The sequence below is a fragment of the Rhinatrema bivittatum genome, chromosome 2 (genome assembly GCF_901001135.1).
Source record: "Rhinatrema bivittatum chromosome 2, aRhiBiv1.1, whole genome shotgun sequence".
Taxonomy (NCBI): Eukaryota; Metazoa; Chordata; class Amphibia; order Gymnophiona; family Rhinatrematidae; genus Rhinatrema; species Rhinatrema bivittatum.
This window is the reverse complement of record NC_042616.1, coordinates 249,081,116-249,103,558: the sequence shown is the minus strand read 5'-3', so window position 1 is coordinate 249,103,558 and position 22,443 is coordinate 249,081,116. Positions and strand designations below refer to the sequence as shown.

Genomic DNA, 22,443 nt, shown 5'->3' with positions numbered 1-22,443 from the left:
ACTCGTAGGGTATCAAGTTTACGAAGATCGTCCCCAGTCGCAGGGGAAAACGCAGGGAGTTCCGCCGACAGGTAGACATGGAGGTTAGAAGAACCTTCACTAAGAAGGAAGGGCCCATCACGAGGGGTACCCCGGAATCGGAAAATCGCAAAAAAGGTTCCCGACAGGACAGTGCGTGGACCTCCGAGATCCAACGAGCAGAAGAGATAGAGACCAGAAAGACAGTCTAAAGGTAGCACGACGGAGAGGTTCGAACAAAGCCGGACAGAGGGCCCGAAAGACCAGATTAAAATTCCACGATGGGCAAGCGTCGAAGGTGGACGGAGATGCTTGACGCCCTTCAAGCACCAAACACATCCGGGTGGCCCGCTCAGTGATGACATTCCATCCGACCCAGGAGAGAGCCGAGAGGGGAGAAGACCTTCTTGGAGAAGAAAGGACCAACGAGATCGGGGCGGAGAGCGCTGAGATACCAGACTCCGCACAAACAGAATCAAACACGTTACAGATACGCGCATACGCCAGGGAAGTCGACTGTTTCCGGGCCCGCAGCAAGGTGGAGATGACCTCCTCCTAATAGCCCTTGCGCCTTAGGCGTCGCCTTTCAAAAACCAGGCCGCTAGACAGGAGCGATCGGCCTGGTCGAAAAATACAGGTCCTTGACGAAGGAGCCGAGGAAGATGGCATAGCCGCAGAGGTCCGTCCGGGGCTAGGTTGAGAAAAATCCGCGAACCACAGCTTGCGCGGCCAGTCTGGTGCTACCAGAACCAAGGGACCCCGGTGGAGTTCTATTCTTCTGAGAACTTTCCCGACCAGGGGCCACGGGGGGAACACGTACAGAAGGACGTACGCTGGCCAAGGGAGAGCCATAGCATCTACGCCCTCCGAGCTGTGTTCCCTCCAGCGGCGGAAGAACCAATTTGCCTTGGCATTGCGAAGGGTCGCCATGAGTCCTAAGTGGGGGGGGACCACCTGTCGACGATGAGATTCATGGCTGCATCAGAGAGTTCCCACTCCCCCAGGATCGAGCGACTGATGACTGAGAAAATCGGCCTGAACATTCCCTTTGCCCACGATGTGGGAGGCCGCCAGGCACTGTAGATGTTGCTCGGCCCAGGCGAAGAGATGGCTGGTTTCCAGGGCCATCAGCAGACTGCGGGTGCCTCCTCGGCGATTGATGTAAGCCACGATGGATGAGTTGTCGGACAAGACCCGTATCGCCTTGCCGCAGATGAGGGGGAGAAACTTCAGAAGAGCTAGGAACACCGCCCGAGCCTCTAACCGAATGATGTACCCGCGAGACTGAGCTGCCGGTCAGATCCCCTGGGCATACTGGGAGAGGCAGACCGCACCCCAGCCCGAGAGACTGGCATCCGTGGTTACTATCGTCCACTGAGGGACTTGGAGAGGCATTCCTGAAGCAAATGAGGAAGGGAAAGCCACCACTGCAAGTCGGCGACGGTAGAGCCCAAAGACGGGAGGACTGTGAGAAAATGTTCCACCACTGGCTGCCAACGGGACAGCAAAGCTTTCTAGAACGGTCGCATATGAACAAAATCCCAAGGGACTAGGTCGATGGTAGAAGCCAAGGAGCCCGAGACCTGCAGGTAGCCACAAGCTGTCGGAGAAGGCAGCAAGAACAGACTCTGAAACCGGCCGATCAACTTCAGAGTCCGTGCGCGAGGCAAGAAGACCTTGCCCACCCGGGTGTCAAAGTGGACTCCCAGGAACCCTAACTCCTAGGAGGGCTGAAGGTAGCTGTTGGAGAAATTCAGTATGCACCCGAGAGACGCGAGAAGAGCTAACACGCGATCCACTGCCTGCCGGCAAAGAGCCTCCGCCTTGGCCCTGACGAGCCAGACGTTTAGGTAGGGGTGAACAAGGTTCCCTTCCCGGCGGAGAGCTGCCACCACCACCACCATGACTTTGGTGAAGGCGCGAGGTGCCGTCACGAGACCAAAGGTAAGCTCCCTGAACTGGAAGTCCCGGTGGAGGATGTGAACGTGAAGAGACTACGGTAGCCACGATGAATCAGAATATGGAAATATGCCCCTGTCAAATCGAGTGAGACGAGGAACTCTCCGGGGCGAAACGGCACGAGGACCGCTCGCAGAGATTTCATGCGGAAAAGCGGGATCTTGAAAACCTGGTTGACTCTTCTGAAGCCTAAGATCAGACGAAGACCCGTCCTGTTAGGGAACGACGAAGTTCGCAGTCTGGAGCCGGGACCACCGCACCCAGACACAGGAGCCTGGCGGGGGTTTGCCCCACCGCTTGCCGCTGGGACCAACCGCATGGGGAAAATAGAAAAAGATCCCGAAAAACCCAAGCAAAGCGAAGGCGCACCCGTCTCTGAGAACGTCGAGGACCCACTGGTCCGACATGATTTTGACCTATTCCACAAAAAAATAAGGAAAGGCGACCGCCTAGGAAGGGGACAGAGGAATGAGTCAAGTGAACTTCATTGTGTGGCAGGCGTAGGGATGGAGCGTGTGGGTTGGTCCTCGCGAAAGGAACGGTGCCCACGAGAAGGCTGCGACCAAGACTGCGATTAAGAAGGAAAAAACCCCCTGAGGAGTCACCCTGCCCATGTGGGTTAAACCGTCTCCGGCCCTGAAAACGTGGACGAGAGGGTGTAAAGGAACGGGATTGGCTTCGGACGGTCCTCCGGAAGCTTATGGACCTTACTTTCCCCTAAGGAATCCATAGTTTCTCAAGGTCCTTGCCAAAGAGCAGCTTACCTTTGAACAGCAACGTGCCCAGTGGAGGACGGATCGGCCGACCAATGGCGCAGCCAGAGGAGCTGTGTGGGGACATCGCCGAGGCCATCGCCTTTGCACGGACGTGGAGAAGGTCGTATGCGCAGCCTCTGCCCACGGGAGGTCCCGGGTGCAGAGTAATTGTTGAACCCACCTGACACCTGCCCGCAGCATGAGACTGCTGCAAATAGTCGCACGTACCCCCAGCGCCAGGACACAAAAAATGCGCTTCACATGAGCCTCGAGCATGCGGACGTGGGCGGCTTTTAAAGCCGGGAAACCCTCCTGTATCGTGACTGCATAGGTAGTCCACGGAGGGATTATTGTCTTTTTTTTTTTTAAACTAAGCATACCTCGGGGGGAGGGGGGGGAGCTTGTCCAGGGCACGGCCCACCCGGAGTCCCGGCTCGGGAGCGTTCCATTCCCGCAGGCGCAACAACTTGTGCATGGGATGAAAGGGGAAGGCGCTTGCCGGATCCCTGATTCCTGCCAGGACCGGGTCCATAGCCTTGGGCAAAGAGGCCGTAAGGGAGTCCGTAAGACCCTGGGGTCGTCCTCCTCCAGGGGTGGAAGGGTATCCTCCGCATCCGGAATGGCGGCAGGATCCGTGGGTACTGGATCCACCGGGAGGTCGGGGGGGAGGGGTCACCCCCGGGACCACCCGCACCCCAAGGGACCCCGGGGGCTCCGCAGCCGGTCTCTTCGTCAACGGCGCGGGGACATTTTTTTTTTTGGCCGGGGGGGGGGGGCAAAGGGGGGGACCTTCCTCCTCTTCCTGCAGGCTCGCTAACTAAAATCTACGCAGGAGGAGGGCAAATTCAGATAGAAACAGAGCCCTGGGAGTCCTGGGTGGGGGAGGGGGAAGGCGAGAGGGTGTCAGAAAACCCATCCTGGGGGGCCACGGGGCTCAAATCGGGGGGGGGGGGGGGTAGCTGCAAAATAATTGGCCCCCCAGCCCCAGGGAGCTCCGAAAACGGAGCCGATAAAAAATCCAAAATGGCCACCGTTCCCGGGCTTTCCCGACCCGGGAACGGCCTGGCCAAGCTCTGGGGAGTCGATCCCTGGGCTAAATTTGCCTGCCCTGCCGAGGAGGGGCCTTCCTCACCCAGCAGGGAGGCAGAGAAGAGGCAGGCTGCCTGCCGAGGCAAAAAGAGCCGCACTGAAGAGAAAAAAAACTGCAGAAAAAGATTTGAGTGACAGCCGGGAGGCCCAGAGTGAAGCAGGGGGGAACCCTGCTGACTCCTGCCTGTCTGGCTGCCGGTTCAAGCCCAGGTGTGAAACAAAGACACAGAATATTGGTCTGCTGCTGTAGGTTTGTAATAAAAGTACTGGAAATACTTTTAAACTTACACCTGTTTCTGTGCCTCTGGTTTTTTTTTTTTTTTTTTTTAAATAGACTAAGCACAGCAGCGTAAATTTAAGACCCTTCAGCCTGGGGGGGGAGACGATAACTGGACTACCAGACTCGGTCCCCACACCTGGAAGCGGTAACGGACACAGGCTATGCACTGCACAAGGTGCAAAGCCCCCCTGAGTCCGGCAAGAGCCAGGAGACGGAGCCGTCTCCTGAAGAAAAATTGTACAACTTCCTGACTAACCTTTTAATTTTATTTTAACAGGAAGAAAAAAACCATAAAATCCCTAAGGAATAAGTACTTGCTTGACCCCAGAAAGAAGGAAGAAAAAGAAGGCTGACTAGCCTAGATCAGGAGACCGAAGGGAGACCTGCTGCATCTGCTGGGAGACAGACAAATACTGAAGGGTTATAGGATAGGCTCTGTCCTCATATAGGATATCCTTTCAGTTTTAGTCTGTCTCCACCTGCTGGAAAGGAGGCTCAACCCACAGTCTGGACTGATCCGGGTTTGTACAGGGAAAGAGCAATTTTTAGGTACTATTGTTAAACTTGTGGACTGATCATTTCAGGAGGGTGCTTTCCCTGCAGCCTTTACAAGGGCTATTGTTCACCCTTTTAAAGGGCAAGGTTCTAGTGATATTTATAATATACATCCGGTTTCTAATTCACCAGTTTTAGGTAAGGTTTTAGAAAAGCTTGCTTTAAAACAACTAACTTTGAATTTGCAAAAACATAAAGTGTTTAATCCCCATCAATGTGGCTTCCGAAGTGGACATAGACCCTTTTAGTTTGGCTGATTTTGTGCTTCTGGAGATGGATGCAAAACAGCCAGTGAAGCTATATTTTCAGATTTATCTTCAGCATTAGACACTCAATGCTTATAATTACAGAGCTTGGTTGATTCAGGTATTCATGGAAAGGTCATTGAGTGGTTTTCTTTTTTAGACAACAGCATGTTTCAAGTTAGAGTTGATCAGCAACAATCAGTAGTTGGTATCCTTCAAAGATCCATACTATTAGCCACATTATTTAACATTTATCTCTGTCCTTTGTCCCAGATCTTAACAGTATTTTACTTTTTATAAATTATATGGTGACGATGGGAGCCGATGGCTTAGACCAGACCTGGGCAAGGGGCGGCCCGCGGGCTGAATCCGGCCCGCCTACGGTCTGTGACCAGCCTGCCCACTGCTGAGAGCAGACGGGGAATGAGGCACTGCTGCCTTCCCTTGCAGAGGGAAGGCAGCAGTTCATTCTCCGCTCCCTCGCTCCCCGATTGGCCGGCCAATCGGGGAGCGAGGGAGCGGAGAATGAACTGGTTTTTTTTTTTTTACAGCGTCCGGTGGGGGGGAGTGAGTGACTCAAGCGAAGGCACGCTGCCCGATTGGCCGGTGCTGGGCAAGGCTTGCCCAGCACCGGCCAATCGGACAGCGTGCCTTCGCTCAAGTTTCTTTCCTACATATGTCACAGTTCCGCCTTTCGTGGTCTTTTTTCAGGGGTCCGCAACCACCGGTCCGCGGCGCGCGCTCCCAGTCTCTCCCGCTGCCGTTGCCGCTGGGCTGTCAGCACGTTCAAGCCCAGTGGTAACGGCAGCGGTGTTAGAAGACGGCGTAGCCACGGGAAGGCCTGGGTGGGCAGGTGCCCACCCAGGCCCACCCAACTGGCAAAGGAACTGCAAGGCTGTTGCGGGATCCCATCCCCGCGACAGCGAACAAGAGAACCCACGCCTCGCGCGCCATCACGGCACACATGGGGAAGCGCTGCTGCGGCCGTATGGCCAACCGGTCTTCCTGTTGAGGGGGGGGGGGGGGAGCGGAAGCGCCGCATGCAGCTTCCGCTTCCTCCCCCCAATGCAGGAAGATCAGCTGGCCTCTCCTGCTGCCACCCGTTCTCCTGCTATCTTCGGGCCCGCCGAACTTCCTGTTTGGGGGTGGGGAGCGGAAGCGCCGCGCACGGCTTCCGCTTTCTCCCCCAAAACAGGAAGATCAGCTGGCCTCTCCTGTTGCCACCGGCCTCCTGCTATCTTCGGGCGTCGGGCCCTATGGCCCGCCGATCTTCCTGCTTGGGGGGGGAGGGAAGAAGCGGACGTTGTGCGCTGTGCTTCCGCTCCCCCCCCCCCCCGACAGGAAGTTCGGCGGGCCATACCGCCCGACGCCCGAAGATAGCAGGAGTCCGGTGGCAGCAGGAGAGGCAGCTGATCTTCCTGCTTTGGGGGGAGGAAGCGGAAGCTGTGCACGTGCTTGAATGTGTATGTGTGGATGAGAATGGGAGTGTGTGTGGGTGAAAACTGGAGCCTGGGTGTGTATGTGGGTGAGAATGGAAGCTTGAATATGTGGGTGAATGGGAGCTTGAATGTGTGTATGTGTGGGTGGGTGAGAATGGAAGCTTGAATATGTGGATAAGAATGGGTGCTTGAATGTGTGTATGTGTGGGTGAGAATAGGACCTTAAATGTGTATATGTATGGATGAGAATGGGAGCTTGAATATGTGTGGGTGAGACTGGGAGCATGGGTTTGTGGGTGAGAATGGGAGTCTGGGTTTATGTGTGTGGGTGAGAATGGGTGCCTGGATGTGCGTCTGTGTGTGCATAAGAATATAAGCCTGGGGAGGGGTGAGAAAGTGAGAACTTGTATGTGTGTCTGCAGAGAATGTGAGCTTGGGGGGGGGGGAGAGCATATGAGAGTGAGAGCTTGAGTGTGTGAGAGGGAGTCTGTGAGAGAAAGTGTGTGTGTGTGTGGAAGGGAAGAAGACAGTAATAGAAGAAAGACACTGAAAAGGAATTAGGAAATGAGCTATAAGGGAAAAAATGGGAAAAAGAGACCAGGACCAACTGATTAGAAACATACAAAGATCAGACAACAAAGGTAAAAATATATATCTATATTTTGAGATGTTAGCAATTTAAATATAAGCAACACAACCGCTCTCTCAAAATTTATGGACAGGTAGGAGCCGTGTATAAAATCGTAATAATAAGAAGGCTAAAGTACCACAAATCACCGTGAATTATGTTTGTATCATTAAGTAAACCTCATACTTAGGCGTAGATGTGAATGCTATGCTGCATAATTTGGCATTATTTATCAGTAAAAAAACAACTAGTAGACCTGCATGCCTACAGCCCACCCATGTTAACCTTGTGCCCACCCAAAAAATCAATTCTGGCTACACCACTGATGTGAAGAGAGTGAGCATGAGAGTGAGAAACCTGGGTGTGTGTGAGACACAGCATGGGAGGGAGAAGTCTGTATATCTGAAAGAGAACTTGGGAGTGGGAAGCCTGTGTGTGTGTATGCATGAGTGAGATCAGGTGACTGGTGTGTGTGTGTGTGTGTGTAAGAGAGAGAAAGAAAGTGATTATGGGAATGAGAAGCCTGTGCATGTGGAGAGAACAAGCATGGGAGTGAGAGACTGGTGAGTGAGTGTGTGTGTGAGAGAGAGAGACAGAGAAAGTGATTATGAGAGTGAGAAGCCCATATATGTAAGTAGAACACGGGAGTGGGAAGCCTGTGTGTATGTGTGTGTGTATGGCATGAGAGAAACTGTTCAGGAAGGTGACTGGTGTGTGTGTGCCAAAGACTGTTTGGGAGATGATTGGTGTGTGAGAGACAGAAACTGGTCATGGGGGCATGGCTGGTATGGTGTGTGTGTGTGAGAGACATGGGCACTAAGGAAGAGGACCATAAGTATAGAATTTAGCTTCTACTGCTGCTTCTGGTGTGTGCCACGGCCTGCAGGGAAGGGGAGTGGGAGAGCTGCTGGAGGGGGTAAGTAAAGGTGGCTTTAAGTTTATTTTTCTTGACTGCCATTTTAATTGTGTGATGTCTGCTTTTTTGAAATATTTTATTGGTGTTTGGAGAATGTTTAATAGTTTTTATGAGTTTTTAATTGTTGGATGTTATTCTGTTCATAGCTGTTTTTGAAACATTTATTCTGCTTATTAGTATAGTTTTACAATTATTTCTGTGTGGGGATCTATAGTGCTTGCTAGTTCTGTTTTCCTAATAAGAGGTGTATTGGTTTTTAGTACCTGATTTAATATTTGTAGTGTTGCCTTTTCATAGATAGGGTTGCTCCTGTTTGAGTGTATTCCATAATACAGGTGTAACTGTGTGCGGATTAGTTTATGTGCATTACTACAGATCCTGGGAGTATGTTAGGTCGGTTCTGTGTCTGTTACCGAGATGAGATATTTTGCTAGCATGTAAGCGTTTGTATCGGTCTTATTTGTTGTGTTTTCTCAGAGGACATGCATTGGTGGTAAACTGCTGTCTTTTCATAAGTAGGGCTATTGAGAACTGAGTTAATTATATTAGTCCGGCCCTCTAAAACCATCCCAATTTCTCATGCGGCCCCATGGGAAAATTAATTGCCCACCCCTGGCTTAGACTATTGTCAATGGTACTATGTCCAATCCCTTTTCTATTCACAGAGGGACGAGGCAAGGATGCCCCCTTTCTCCATTGCTTTTCATCTTAACCTTAGAGCCCTTTCTGCAATCCATACAGGCGCATAAGGAGATTAGGGGAATTAAGTATCAGGATACCATCTTCAAATACGCAGCATTTGCAGATGATATTTTGGTCTTTCTGACAGAACCCAGGTGCTCGCTGCCCCCGCTGTTACAGTTGTTTACTACTTTTGGCGCTTTTTCTAGCTTGAGGATAAATTGGGATAAATCTGAAGCTCTAATTGCCCCCGAGGAGTTAAAAAATGCATGGGATGGGGATTTCCCTCTGCAGTGGGCTAAATAGTCCATTCGATATCTGGGGATCTATATAATCAACTAATCTGACCCAGCCCTACTGCTTCAATATCCCCCAGATCTTAGACTATACGGTGAGCAAATTGCAGGCGTGGCAGGCCCTGCTGCTTTCTTAAGCGGGGTGCATCAACCTCTTTAAAATGACCCTCCTCCCCAAGTGGTTATATCTAATCTGAAATTTGCCCTTTTATTTCAAATATAGGGACTTGGCGACCCTAAAAAAGATGTTGCGTGCCTTCATCTGGAGGGGGAAGAAAGCCCGTATCCCTTTGCTATGGCTAAAGGAGAGATGGGGGCGGGGTGGTATGGGAGTCCCGGATCTAGCTAGTTATAACTTAGTAGGGAATTTATGGATCATTAGAAACTGGATACTGGGGCAATTCGCATATGTAAACATTTCCACGGAACAAGCGCTAGTGGCTCTCTTAGATCTGCGATTTGTCCTACAGGCTCCCACTCCAGCTCTGCCCGAATCCCTACAAAAGCACGTGCTCTTAGAGACGATCCGCCGCACGTGGTTTCAAGTAACGAAATTATTGGGGATTCCCCACGTGTGCGCCCATTTATTGCCCATAAGAGGTAACCTGGCATTTACCCCTGGATTGCACTCTTGGGCGACTAAGGATATTCTCCAATTGGGACATGTGCTAGATGGGGAGGGTGCGATCTTAATGTTTCCGGCTTTGAGGGAACTATACGACCTTACTAGTTCGCAGGTTTTTCCCTATTTACAGATCCGTTATTATATCCACGCCCTTTCCCTAGCGGAGCGCCAGCCGGCCGTGTTTAAGGCCCTTGACACACTTTTTTTTGCTAGACGGAACTAGTGCAATCTCCTTATTGGCCTACTATAAAGGCCTCAGGAAATTAGTGCGTGTAGACATTGGCCCCATCCTGGCAGAACGATGGAATAAAGATGGGCTGTTGACCCTTGCTTCTTCCACTCTGCAGGCCTGTTTCAGGCACTTGTCCGCAGTGACCACCAATATGTACTACCGGGAAATACAGTTTAAATTTCTGTATAGAGCTTTTATCTCCCCTCATGCTATGTTCCTAGCCAAATTGTCCCCAACGGCATTGTGTGCTACATGTAAGGTGGCCCCGGGGACTTTATTTAATTTATTCTGGGACTGCCCCCACATTTGGCATTTCTGGGGCCGTATTACACAATATCTAGCTGACTTTCTGGATATGAATATATTGGTCTCTCCTGAGGCGATATTATTTGATCATGTCTCTCCCTCCACTGTCCGGGGCGCAGCACTGCTTTTGTTGATTTGAAAGGCTGGACTGGTGGGGAAACGCCTCATTCTACAGCTCTGGAGGGATTCAGAGGCTCCCACCTTTTGGATGTGGAGGAACAGCCTACATCGTCTGATGCACATGGAGCATATGGCGTCTGCAGCCTCTCCTATTCTCAGGCAAAGGTTCTTGCGGATTTGGGACTGCTATCTTCAATCTCTGCCACATCGCTCCCATAGTCTCATTCTGAATGTCTGACTCTCAGTCGTATTTTACGACACACTGTACCGTACTATTTGCTGACTTCATTATTGATGTGTGTGAGTAGGGAGGGAGGGTCCGGGGGGGGGGGGGGGGGGGGGTTCTGGGAGGGTAAGTACTGTTATTGACTAGTATGCATATAAAAAGTACTCTTTGTATGGTTGCCCCCTGCGGAGTTGCACAGTGAATGCTCCGCAGGGATTGTTATGTTTCTTTTGCACAAATAAAAATTGTTTAAATTAAATTATACGATGACGACAACCAATTATGTTTTCCAGTATATACTGATTTAGCTTCTACCTTAAATTCAGCAATGCTTAGATTAAATAAAAGGCTGGCTGTTTTTAAATTAATTGGTTCTGAATATAAAGGAAGCCGAAGCCATGTGGCTTTCTTATAGCACTCATCCAAATTGTCTTGGTGCTACAACTGATGGTTCTCAGATATCTTTCGCTGATATGTTACAAAATCTGGGATTTCAATTCGATGTCTGTCTTGTGTGGCCCATATTAGGTTACTTCTACGAAATGGTTTTTATAAGCTTAGATTTTTGCGGCATTTACCTTATTTATTATCACAAAATGATTTTAGAATTGTAATTCAGCCTTTTCTATGTACAGTCGATTATGGCAAGGCTTTGCTTGCTGGCCTCCTGAAATAGCGGCTTAAGGCTATTCAGCTACTTCAGAATGCTGCAGCTTGTCTTGTATGCGGAAAAATAATATATCATATAACTCCTATACTTATTCAGATTTATTGGCTGCCCATCATTCAATGCATTAAAATTAAGATATTAATGCTTGTTTTTAAGGCAATGGAGAAGGTCCCTCGGCTTGGCTGCACATTTTACTTTCTGTATCCCGTGCGCATACCTAATAGGGCCATCAACATGAATTTGCATGTTGAGGGCGCTATTAGGTGCCGCGGGTTGGACGCGCGTTTTCCTCCCCTTACTGAATAAGGGGTAAGGGAAAACGCGCGTCCAAGAGCAGGCTAACAGTGCGCTCCATCGGAGCGCACTGTACTGTATAGGCCTGTAAGGAAGTTAAAGGCCAACCCTTTAACCAAGCCTTTCTGTAAAAAAAAAAAAAAAAAGTTAAAATATGTGCAACTGAAGAATGCTCGTACGGGCAAATTTTCTCAGCTGGCAGCGGCCAGACTTCGGAAAGTGGGAACTGGCAAAGGAGGCAATGCGCCTCGTTTGGGGATAATGGGACATGCCCCAAATGGACTTGATGGCATCTTGAGAGAACATCAAGGCACCTCGGTTTTACAGTTGCAGGTTAGAATATGGGGCAGAAGGTGTTGATGCCCTGGTCCTACCCTGGCCTCAGGGGATTCTACTTTGTTTCCTCCATGGCCACTGGTGGGCAAAGTACTGCGACGGATAAAGAAATATCCGAGCAAGGTGATCCTTATGGCCCCAGAGTGGCCACGTCAACCATGGTTTGCGGACCTGGTTAATTTTGCAGTTGACGGGCTGTTGAGGTTCAGTCATCTGCCAAAGCTTCTTCATCAGGGTCTAAATTTTTTGAATCAGGCAGCTTGCTTTTGTCTTGCGGCTGGAAGGGGTATTCTGAGGATGTCATGCCCACTTTGCTGTAGGCAAGAAGACCATCCACTTCCTTAGCGTATGTGACGATTTGTGGAGGGTTTTCGAGTCGTGGTATACCAGTCAGGAAGTGAAACCTACTCATTCTTCAGATGCACATATTTTAACCAGATGCTGCTCCGCCCAGCAAAGCAACTCCTGGGATTCCTAAGTCACTGCTCGACTCTTGGTTCTTCCCTGCCAGTTGATGCAAGCCACTGTTGTCACATTCTCTGACAGGATCTGTACTGGCTGGCCACGTAACCATGGCAGAAAGGCAAGTAATGCAAAACATACTGCCCTCGTCTCTAACAGACTGATAAACCATGAAGCATCTTCCTTTGACCACTGGCCCTGGGCCGACTGATCTTGGCACACTGCTCCCCAACCGGAGAGACTGGCATCAATGGTCTGTACCACCCAATTCGGAATCTCCAACTCCACTCCACTCCACTCCCAAGACTCAGATGGGCCCGATCTAGCCACCACAAAACCTGGACCTGGTGACACCCCCATGTGGAAGTGGAAAATGAAACTGCTCTATCAATGGATTCCAACGGGAAAGGAGATACCTCTGCAGAGGCCACATATGAGCAAATGCCCAAGGGACCAGCTGCAGGTCAAAGCCAAAGAGCCTAGAATCTGTAGGTAGTCCCAGACCTTGGGAAGCGAAAGCCCTAAAAGGCAGCGAACCTGAGTCTGCAGCTTCAGCATGCTATCCCCAGTGAGAAACATCTTACTTACCCTGGTGTGAAAGTGGGCTCCTAAGTATTCCAAAACTTGAGAAGGTGTGAGATGGCTTTTCGCTAGATTTACCACCCAGCCCAGGGATCTCAATTTCTGCAGAACCTGTTGCACTGACTGCTGACAGAGGATCTCCAACTTTGCCCAAATGAGCCAGTTGTCTAGATATGGGTGGACTAGTATGCCCTCTTTTTGGAGAGCTGCTGCTGCTACCACCACCATCACCTTGGTGAAAGTACGCAGAACCGTTGCCGATACAAAGGGAAGGACACAAACCTAAAAATGCTTCCGAGAACCATGAACCACAGAAACCATTGGTGATCTGGTCGGATTGCTATGTGCAGATATGCTTCCGTCAAATCTAGGGATGCCAGAAACTTTCAGTCATTGCGGCCATGCGCAAAGGAGCGCAGAATATCTCCTACGAAAATGGGGAACCTTTAGAGCCACATTTACCGTCTTTAAATCCAAACTCAGATGGAAGGTCCCTTCCTTTTTTGGCACCATGAAATTAATGGAATACCTCCCTGTTCCCCTATAGGAATGGGAACAATGGCCCCAGGCACTGCAAAAAGTCTATGATCCCTTGCACTGCCACCATCTTAGTGAGTAGAGCGCAAGGGGACACCATGAACGCGTCTCCAAGTGAATGAGAAAATCCTAATGCGTAGCCTTCTCTTTTCACACTTAGGACCCACTGGTCCATTGAAAGTTTGGCCCACATCTCGTAAAAGAGAGTTAGATGACTCCTGATAGCCAGAACAGAGGAGTGGAACAGCCTCACCTCATTGCGAGGACTTAGCTCTACCAGATCCCTGCCCAGAGTTGTCCCAAGTTGGCTTCCTTCCTCCATGAAAGGACTGGCCCTGGAGTCAGCCCCAGGACTGCAGTCTACCGAATCTCTGCCTCTGAGTACCCGCAGGGGGCCTATTTTGCAGAAATCTCCTATTATCTTGGAAATGGGGGCCGCACAGGTTAAAACCTCTTTCCTCCCTTCGGTTTGTCCTCTGGCAATCTAGGTCCTTTGGTCTCTCCCAGATGCTTTACCAGCTCTTACAAGTCTTCTTTAAACAGAAGCTTGCCCTTGAAAGGCAAAGCCCTCAAGTGCAACCTGGACTACACATCTGCCAACCAATTCCTTAACCAAAGGAGTCGCCTGGTTGACACAGCTGACATCATAATCTTTGAAGAAGTTCTGATGAGATCATATAAAGCATTTGCAACATAAGCCACCACAGCCTCCAGAAGGTCCACCTGCTTTTCTGCTGATAGACATGGGCTCTGCAGTCTGCAATTGTTGGACCCAGAGTAGGCAAGCTCTCTGCATAAAGCTACTGCAAACTGCAGCTCAAATACCTAAACGCAGACACCTCAAAAATCTTCTTGAGATGACCCCCAACTCCTGGTCCTGTACAACTTTCACTGCAGCTGAACCAGCCACTGGAATATTGGTCTTCTTAGTCACCTCCGACACAGAAGCATTAAAAGCTTGTCTTCTGGGTTGTCTTCTGGCAACAGATACAACCTGGCCATAGCCCTGCCAACCTTCAGGCTAGTCTCTGGATTGTCCCACTCCCTGACCACCAACCTGGTCACTGATTTGTGAAAAGAAAAAGCCTTCACTGAACCCTTTAAGCTGTACTTTACCAGGTTCTTGCCTTCCAGTCAGATTTCTCCTGAGGAATCTTAATCCCCAGCTTCTTCAGAACATGGGGTATCAAGGGCCACAGTTCCTCCTTGCAGAAGAGATGCACCACATTATGATCATCCCCTTCAGTGACAGGCACCTCTTCAAGGTCCTCATCTGGATCCGAAAAGTCAGGAATGGCACAAGTGCCAGGACAGTCATCCGCTGGCGGAACAGAGTCCGCTCCAGGGCTATTTGGGTGAGCTGTCAGCCCCATGACTCTGAATACACGCAGATCCCTTCCTCTGCGAAACCTTGGGCCTCTTCGTGAGACATGATCCAAGGAGCCCCTCAGACCAAGACTTCTTAAGCCCCCCCCCCCGCTTTTCTGGCCAAATAAGCTTTGTACACAAGGAGCACAAAGTCTGAAGAGAAAGTGCAGGAATCCTTTAGAATCCTCCTCCAGGAGGTCCTCCTGTCCCTCAGAAGCAGCTTCCTGCCCTCCTTCAGGATCCTGAATGGCAGGAGACAATGGCGGAAGGGAATCCTCCAACTTCCCAGAAGATCCTGCTGCTGTTGACACTGTTTCTGTGCTGACAGGAAACCATCCGCTGCCACCCCGGACGCTCCTGCCCCTAGTTTGGGCTACCGCTGTATCTTGTGTGCCGAAGGAGCCTGCCCCCTCCCAGAGATGTAGTTACAGAGGCTTGCGTGCGAATTGCTACAAGACTGGCAACTGCTGCTGTATGCCATTCTCTTTGCAGGCCGGACTGTGTGGTCAAAGCCATGTGCCGCAGTAAGCATCTCGCCGGGACTCCCGGACGCCACTGCTGCACCAGCACCATAGAGCAAGACTCCCGTCCCCCACTCAGACTGCTGCAGTTCTTAACACCTGTGTTTTGTTTTTTTTAAACAAACTTTAAAAAACAAAAATGGCTACTTCCCTGAAGATAAAGCAAGAAGCTCTGCAGCTGAAGAAATGCAACAGGATCCAACGGGTCCTCCTGGGGAGAGGGAACTGAAGCCACCAGCTTTCAACTCCCACAGAGAAAGGATCGAACCAACTCAAGGGTCACCAACCCCCTGCGGCCCCATCAGGACCTAGCAACCCCCTGGGAGGAAATCCTTTTTCTTCTTTTTTCTTCTTTTTTTTTTCCAGACTACATGTTTTACACCTCTACCATCTGTTAGAGAGAGAAATACTGAGGGACTGCAAGTGGCACACTAGGTTACAGGGCAGTGTCAGTGAAACCTTTTTTCTCTGTCTCCATCTGCTGGAAGAGATGCAAAATCCAGGAGTCTGGAATGATCTGGGTATGAACAGGAACTCTGCATTACAGATACGATACAAACAAATGTGTACTTGGAGAAGACTCAATTACCTTCTTTTTAACAATTCATGGGTCTACCTTTTGTGCACAACTTAAAACAGCACAGAAAAACTAAATTCATACAACATATAAAAAAACATTTGACTGAGTGACACATTCTGTACTTATAAAAAGATTACCTTTTAGTACCCAGATTGCTCCATCTAGACTGCCGCTTTCAAGAAAGATTTCTACAGCAACATTAACCACTTGGCATCTTGGTGCCAAGCTCTCTGATCCAGCCAATCCCTTCAGTGTAGTGAAGTCTATTTGCATCTTGTGTAGTTTATCCAGAACTTTCTTGCCCTGATAGAAAAAAAGCAAAACAAAATCCAGAGCAAAATGGTCTGACAGTTATATCATTCAATGCAATAATTTATAGGACCATTAACTCAAATGCAAGTGATAATTATAGTGTTACTGCAAATTGTGGTCATAATTTAACTTAATATTCCCTAAAATCTGCCTTTGAAATGAAATTGCATCCAAGCAGCTGAGCACCTTTCAAACAGTATCATTAAGTACTTTGTAAATACTCCAGTTGGCAGTTAAAAACAAAATCATTAAGAGCATTATTTTCAATTCTCATTTTTCTCATCTCTGAGAACATACTAGTGTTTAAAGTTTTGAAAGCTCTTCCTACGCACTCACTCTTACATCAGGACTAAGTAAATCAAAGCACTGCTGTGTACTGATAGTGATGGGAACCCCATGCCTACACCATACTTATGCCTACAAGGTATGAATGCAACACACACTGCTAGAGTGGGCTCCTTGAAGAGTTTTTTTTAATTTTTTTTTTTAAGAAACAAAAGAGAAAGTAAGGTAGGTGTAAAAACATCCCTACCTAACTATATCACTTTCCAGCATAATTTAGCCATGGCATTGAGACCAACAGTACATTAACACAATGTATAATAATGTTAGAAATATTTTATCATCTTTAAGGTGAATTTTAAGAGTCCTACTTGCTCCAAAAACAGATATGTGCACAAGTTGGGCCAGTGCACGCCAAGCAGATTTTAAATAGTGGCCACATACATGCGTACTTGCCACCATGCGTAAAATTACATTTTCCCAAAAAAGGGGCACAGCGTGGTCTGGGTGGGGCATGGGCATTCCTGGATTTCACAAAAACTAGCATGTGCATACTTATGCGTACAAGCGTGTGCCAGGGTCCCCTACCATGTAACTTTACTTCTGCTATGGATGGCGTGCAAGTCAGAAAAAAAAAATAGAGGTGAGAGGGTTTTAAAGGTCAGGGTTAACAGGGTAAAAGGGAAGCTAATAAACTAGGAGGATTTGGAAGTCCTATCCCTTGCCTAGGCGATCTGGGAATGAACTGGGAAAAATGGTAATTATGTCTGTGCGCGCCTACTAAAATCCCCCTACTTACATGATAGAACGGCATTTGTGCGCTTACTTAAAATTGCATGCACATGTGTGCGCATTCAGCCTATTTTATACCATGTGCGCATATACGCACATATGTTATAAAATGGCCGCATCCCTGGGCATGAACTGGCAAATGCGCGCACATGTGTGCCCACGCACCTGTTTAAAAGTTTCCATCTGGGGGGGGGGGATCCAAGATGGCAGATCTGACTGGACGAATTTGATGTGGCTTCGTACAACCTGTTTTTTAAAATTTTTTATAATGCCACATTCACTGAGGAAGCGCTGCGCCAAGGAGCGTGATTTAACATCTTCTGCCTCCTCAGCACAACTCTTTGGTCCGATGGTCGCTCATTTATTCCGGGAGGCTGTGGCACCGGGAGGAAATTCACAGCGGGTTAACTGGGAGGAAGCAGAACTCACCACTCTGCAGGAACTGCAGACATCTTTGTTCCCTGAAGATCGTAGGGCCCCGGAGAACCCGGCTGAGGCACGCTGCTCCAAACAACTTCGCAGCTTGGAACAGAGCAGCTTGTTGGAAGACACTGCCCTGCGCCTGGAAGCCGTGAGCGATATTGGAGCTGCTTTGGAGCTCCCAGGGGCCTCCGCCGGAGCCAGGGAGGCCGCAAGCAATGTGGAACCTCGACAGTTGGAGAGTGGAGTATTATCTTGTTCTATACAGAAGTTTCAACTGGTAAGACCGGACTGCATTACACTGGATTCTATTTAGGAAGTGACTCAGTCTTTAAATGAGAATTTGTTTCTTCATATTAATCCTTTAGTGGTTTCTCTCCATAATGTGGAGCAGCATTTGGAATTAGTTGAAAAATCAGTAGAAGAGAATAAAGCTTCTTGTTGATAATCTCTCTGGTGTTTATCAAAATATTAAGGAAAATCAATCCCTTTCCTATAAAATGGAACAATTGGAGAACCAAATATGTGGGAGAAATCTACGCATGATAAATTTTCCTAAAGATCCGTTGGTTCCCCCTAAAGACGTCGAAGAAATATATAATCCAGATTCTGAAAATTCCTGAACAAGTTCTACCTATTGTTTCTAGGGCTTATTATATTCCCCCTTTTAAGAAAGAATCCTCGAATCAACAAGATAAACAGGTCCTTACTCCAGTGTTTCCTGCTTTAGATATAACTAATGTCCTGGAAACTACTCAGAAAGATTCAGTTATGCCTTCCACCTTAATTGTTTCCTTTTTGTTGGAGTCTGACAAGGAATGGATATTGAAGCTATTTTTTCGTCATTGTCTAGAGACATTCTTGGGTCTCAAGATCAGTGCTTATCCTGATCTATCCAGATCCACTCAGAAAAAGCCTTTTTGTTTTCCTTTTTCGTCATTTTCACTTTTCCTTTAGCCCAGTGGTTCCCAAACCTGTTCTGCCTCCACTGCATGAAAATTTATCTCATGCATATTCATTGTGGATATCCTGAAAATCTAACTGGATGGAGCTCCTCCAAGATAGGTTTGGTAATTGCTGCTCTAGTGTATTATGTTTTTTCCAGTATTTTATTTTCCATTAGCAATTTTATTGAAGATTATATTGTACAACAAGATGAGAAGTGCCGTCCCTTTAGGGACACATCATTTCTTATTTCAACACTCTACCAACATTTTCCAGAACTTGGACCCAAACTTTACCCCCCTCCCCCCACCCCAAAGTGTTATAGAAAGTTCCATCCATGGCTGACATATTCTGAACAAAGGAATACATGTTGATCCCGCATTAATAATAAAAGTTAATTAGTAATAGAAAATTATAACGTACTTGAGATAAAGTAAAATACTTGAGTTAAGAAAGTGTGCTGATTCTCCAGCAGCAGCCTTGGCATAACTCTTGAGAATGTAATATGATAAAGTATTGAGATGTTGTCCCTCTAAGCGTCTTTTGCCTTTCATCTCACTTACGGTGCCCAAGTTTTTTCAAATCTGATGATAAGATTGTGCTTATGTGCATGTATTTTCCCCATACAATAAAGAAAATACATTTTCATAATAAAAATAGAGAAAGTTGGGACTTGTGCCGATCTCCAATACCTAGCTAGAACATTTCTAGACGCCACTGTTGCCTGTTGTACAAATCTCTGTTGAATACAATCATCCACAGAGATCGGCATATTGAGCAAACATTCAGAGGTTGCAAAATAAATGAGAGGAAAAGTATATCATTCAACCTACCTGATATTTTCTGCCAAAATACCTGAATTTGAGGGCATTCCCACCACATGTGGTAATATGAACCTATTTCTAAGCATCCCTTCCAACATAAATCTTTAGTGACTGGAGAAAAGCAGTGAATGCTAACTGGAGTATGATACCATCTTAATAAAAATTTGTAGCCTGTTTCTATCAAAGAAGCAGAGATAAGGCCCAAAAAGATGGCCCTCCAATCCTCATCTGTCAGGGTACAGCCTAGATCTTGTTCCCATTGCTTTAGGTGCTTAGGTTTAGAAGGGGGATCCCGATTTAGCAAAATATAAATTTTGAATAGAACTTTCCCCATTTTGTCGGCACTCCGGCACATGGATTCAAACTGGGATACCCCCTGTTTCAAGTTAGCAATAATGATTGAATCTTGCAGGATGTGCCTAACTTGAGTACAGTATAAGCATATATCGCCTCATGTGGGAGGTTATAAATTCGTTGTAGGTCCATAAAATCTAGAAAACCTTGTGGCCTCCATAAGTGTCAAACTTAGTTATCCCTTTCCGCTTCCAGAGTTAGAACAAGGGAGAATCCACGGCAGGGAAAGAACTAAAGTGGTAAATCCTGTCACCTATCAAAGTGAAACTCCAAGTTTTCCAGAGCTGTAATGTGGAGGCCACTGAAGGAGGAACGAGTTCTAAGGCTCTCCACGTCTGTCTGGGCTGCCATAGCATGTCATGCAAGGGCACTGGTCCAAGCAAGGATTGCTCTAGGTTGACCCAGGGTGTTGGGAGACCTTTTTATGCCAATCTATAATGCTTCGTAAGCAGGTGGCAGCATACCACCATGTGAGATTGGGGACTCCCAGGCTCCCCTGCCCTCTACAGAGATAAAGGATGCGCCAGGTGATTCTTGGTGGTTTCCCCTGCCAAATACCCACTATCCGCTTTTGCCAGTTCTTGAGATGATATGTAGGAACCGAGATAGGAAGGGTCTGGAAAAGGTAAAGTAATCTGGGCAGCACGTTCATTTTAATGGACGCTATCTTGCCTAGCCAGGAAATGCTGTACCGGTTCCATTCCTCTAACGCTTTATATATTTTAGCTAACAGGGGAGGATAGTTTAATTGATAAAGATCTTGGGTATCAACTAAATAGATCTCCAGGTATTTGATCTTGTGTTTGGGCCATTTGAATGGGTATAAGAATCGTAGTAGTGATGCCTGAGATTCATTGACTGTGAAATTAAGAATTTCCGACTTATCCCAATTTATAGTAAAACTGGAAACAGCGCTGAAATTGGTCATTTCTTTCACTGTTTCTTGGATTGAGGTGACGGGGTTAAAGTGAATAAGACATCATCATCAAACAAACATTTTGGAAGAAAATATCCCTACAGTTACTCCTTTAATATCTTTGTTAGCCCTCACTCTAGTAGCAAATGGCTCTAAAAATATAGCGAAGCGGAGGGCCGAAAGGAGACAACCATGTCTTGTACCCTGTCCTACCGTGAAAAGGTTTGAATATCCCCCATTTACTTTTACACACGGCTGGGGCGAGTCATAGAGTTTGCTAATTCAGTGAATGAAGGTATGACCAAACTGCATTTTTTCTAAAGTTTTGAATAAGAATGGTCAATGAACGAGATCAAATCCTTTTCAGCATCAACTGAGAGCAATAGAAAAGGATTCCCTCATTTCTTTATCCACCAGATCAGATCTGCGATCTTTCGCATGATGTCTGCAGTGTGCTAATAAAATTTATTAGGGGCATCTGTTTAGTGGAAATTTACCAGAAGGGTTCCAGGAGGCACTGCTAGTCTCTGAAACTGTCTCACGTTTAGATAACAGAAAAAATAATGTATCTCTTTGGATTTTTAGGCAACACAATGAAGAGTTATAAAATCAAGGTTAGTTAAGAGTTCTCAGGACACTTACACTTAGGAATGTTAATGTCAGAAAATGTTTTCCATTTTGTGATCTTAAATCAAAGGAGGGTTGTACTAATCTCCTGGGCAAAAGTGTATTTAAGTACAGTCAATTGGATATCTGATTAAATCAGTCTCTCAAACTTAGGAGCTGACTTCCTTATGTGCATAAGAAATAAAAGCTTTTGATCATGAGAAATACACTGTCGATGTTATCCTCTGTGTCCTTGGTAAACTTTTTCATTGCAGATGGTGCATTGTTCCAGGAATCGAAGAGGGGATGCTGGCCTGAAGCAGAGCAGTTGGGAAGAGGACGCCTGCTGACCTGAAGCAGGACAGCACAGCCCTTGAGCCCCTCTCTCGATTCGAAAGGAATACAGGACACAAAATCCCTGAAGGTATTTTTAATCTTTTTCTCTTTGCTCTACCATTTGTATTGCACTAACACTGAGACCTTTAAGGGAAATGTGCTTACTAACTGTTTTTGCACTATTATGTGGAGACTAGTGTGTTCCTATGAATTACAAAGCAGTCAGAATCACAAAGTAATGATCTGACATAGCCGGCGGATTAATACGGGGAGCAGGGCTCCAGAAAATGAATTTAGGGAGTTGGACTCCTAGGAAAAATACCGGGCCCGGTGGAATACAGGGAGGTGAAATCTATGGGTATACAATCTAAGGTAAATAGGCTGGGGCAGTCTAGATGGACCAAAATCAGAGAGACGAATTCTCTGGGAAAGTCTTGGACTGGTATACAGGGAGACGAATTCCCTGGGAATATAGCCTAGGAAAAGGCTAGGATAAGTATGGGAAGTGCACCCCTGCTTATGGTATAAAAACAGAAAAATAAAAAAAGAGAAAAAGGGGGACAAAAAGACAATAAAACTACAACATAAAAAGTAAACGCTAGAATAGACAAGGGAATGCCAGATTTCTTCGGAAATCTTGAATACACGGAGTATTTGACACGAAAGGAGAGTGTCTGTAATCCGACAAAGAATCGCTGCTTGAAAAAATAAAAAAAAATTAAAAAATGGGAGATTTACCCAGTAAGGAAATACCAGAACCACCATTAAAAACCCCTGCCCATTATATGTGGAAAAATTATGGACCAGAATCAGTCCGATATATGTTTGAATGTCATCATGCTACTAAGGGGGTATTTCCAGCTGAAGGTACCTTTAATTTAGAAAAGTTACAGCAATTAAAAGAAATTTTTAGTTTTGAATAAAAAAGGTTCCCTT

General features: G+C 47.3%; 1 protein-coding gene across 3 annotated transcripts in view; it reads right to left on the bottom strand.

The window, feature by feature from the left end:
• Positions 1–22,443, bottom strand: part of TOPAZ1 (testis and ovary specific PAZ domain containing 1) — a 379,149-nt gene that overhangs the window by 47,404 nt on the left and 309,302 nt on the right. For all 3 annotated transcript variants that reach the window (XM_029589384.1, XM_029589385.1, XM_029589387.1), the window contains one exon: positions 15,858–16,023. In XM_029589384.1, coding sequence (XP_029445244.1) covers positions 15,858–16,023 — 166 coding nt within the window. The remainder of the gene's footprint in view (positions 1–15,857; positions 16,024–22,443) is intronic.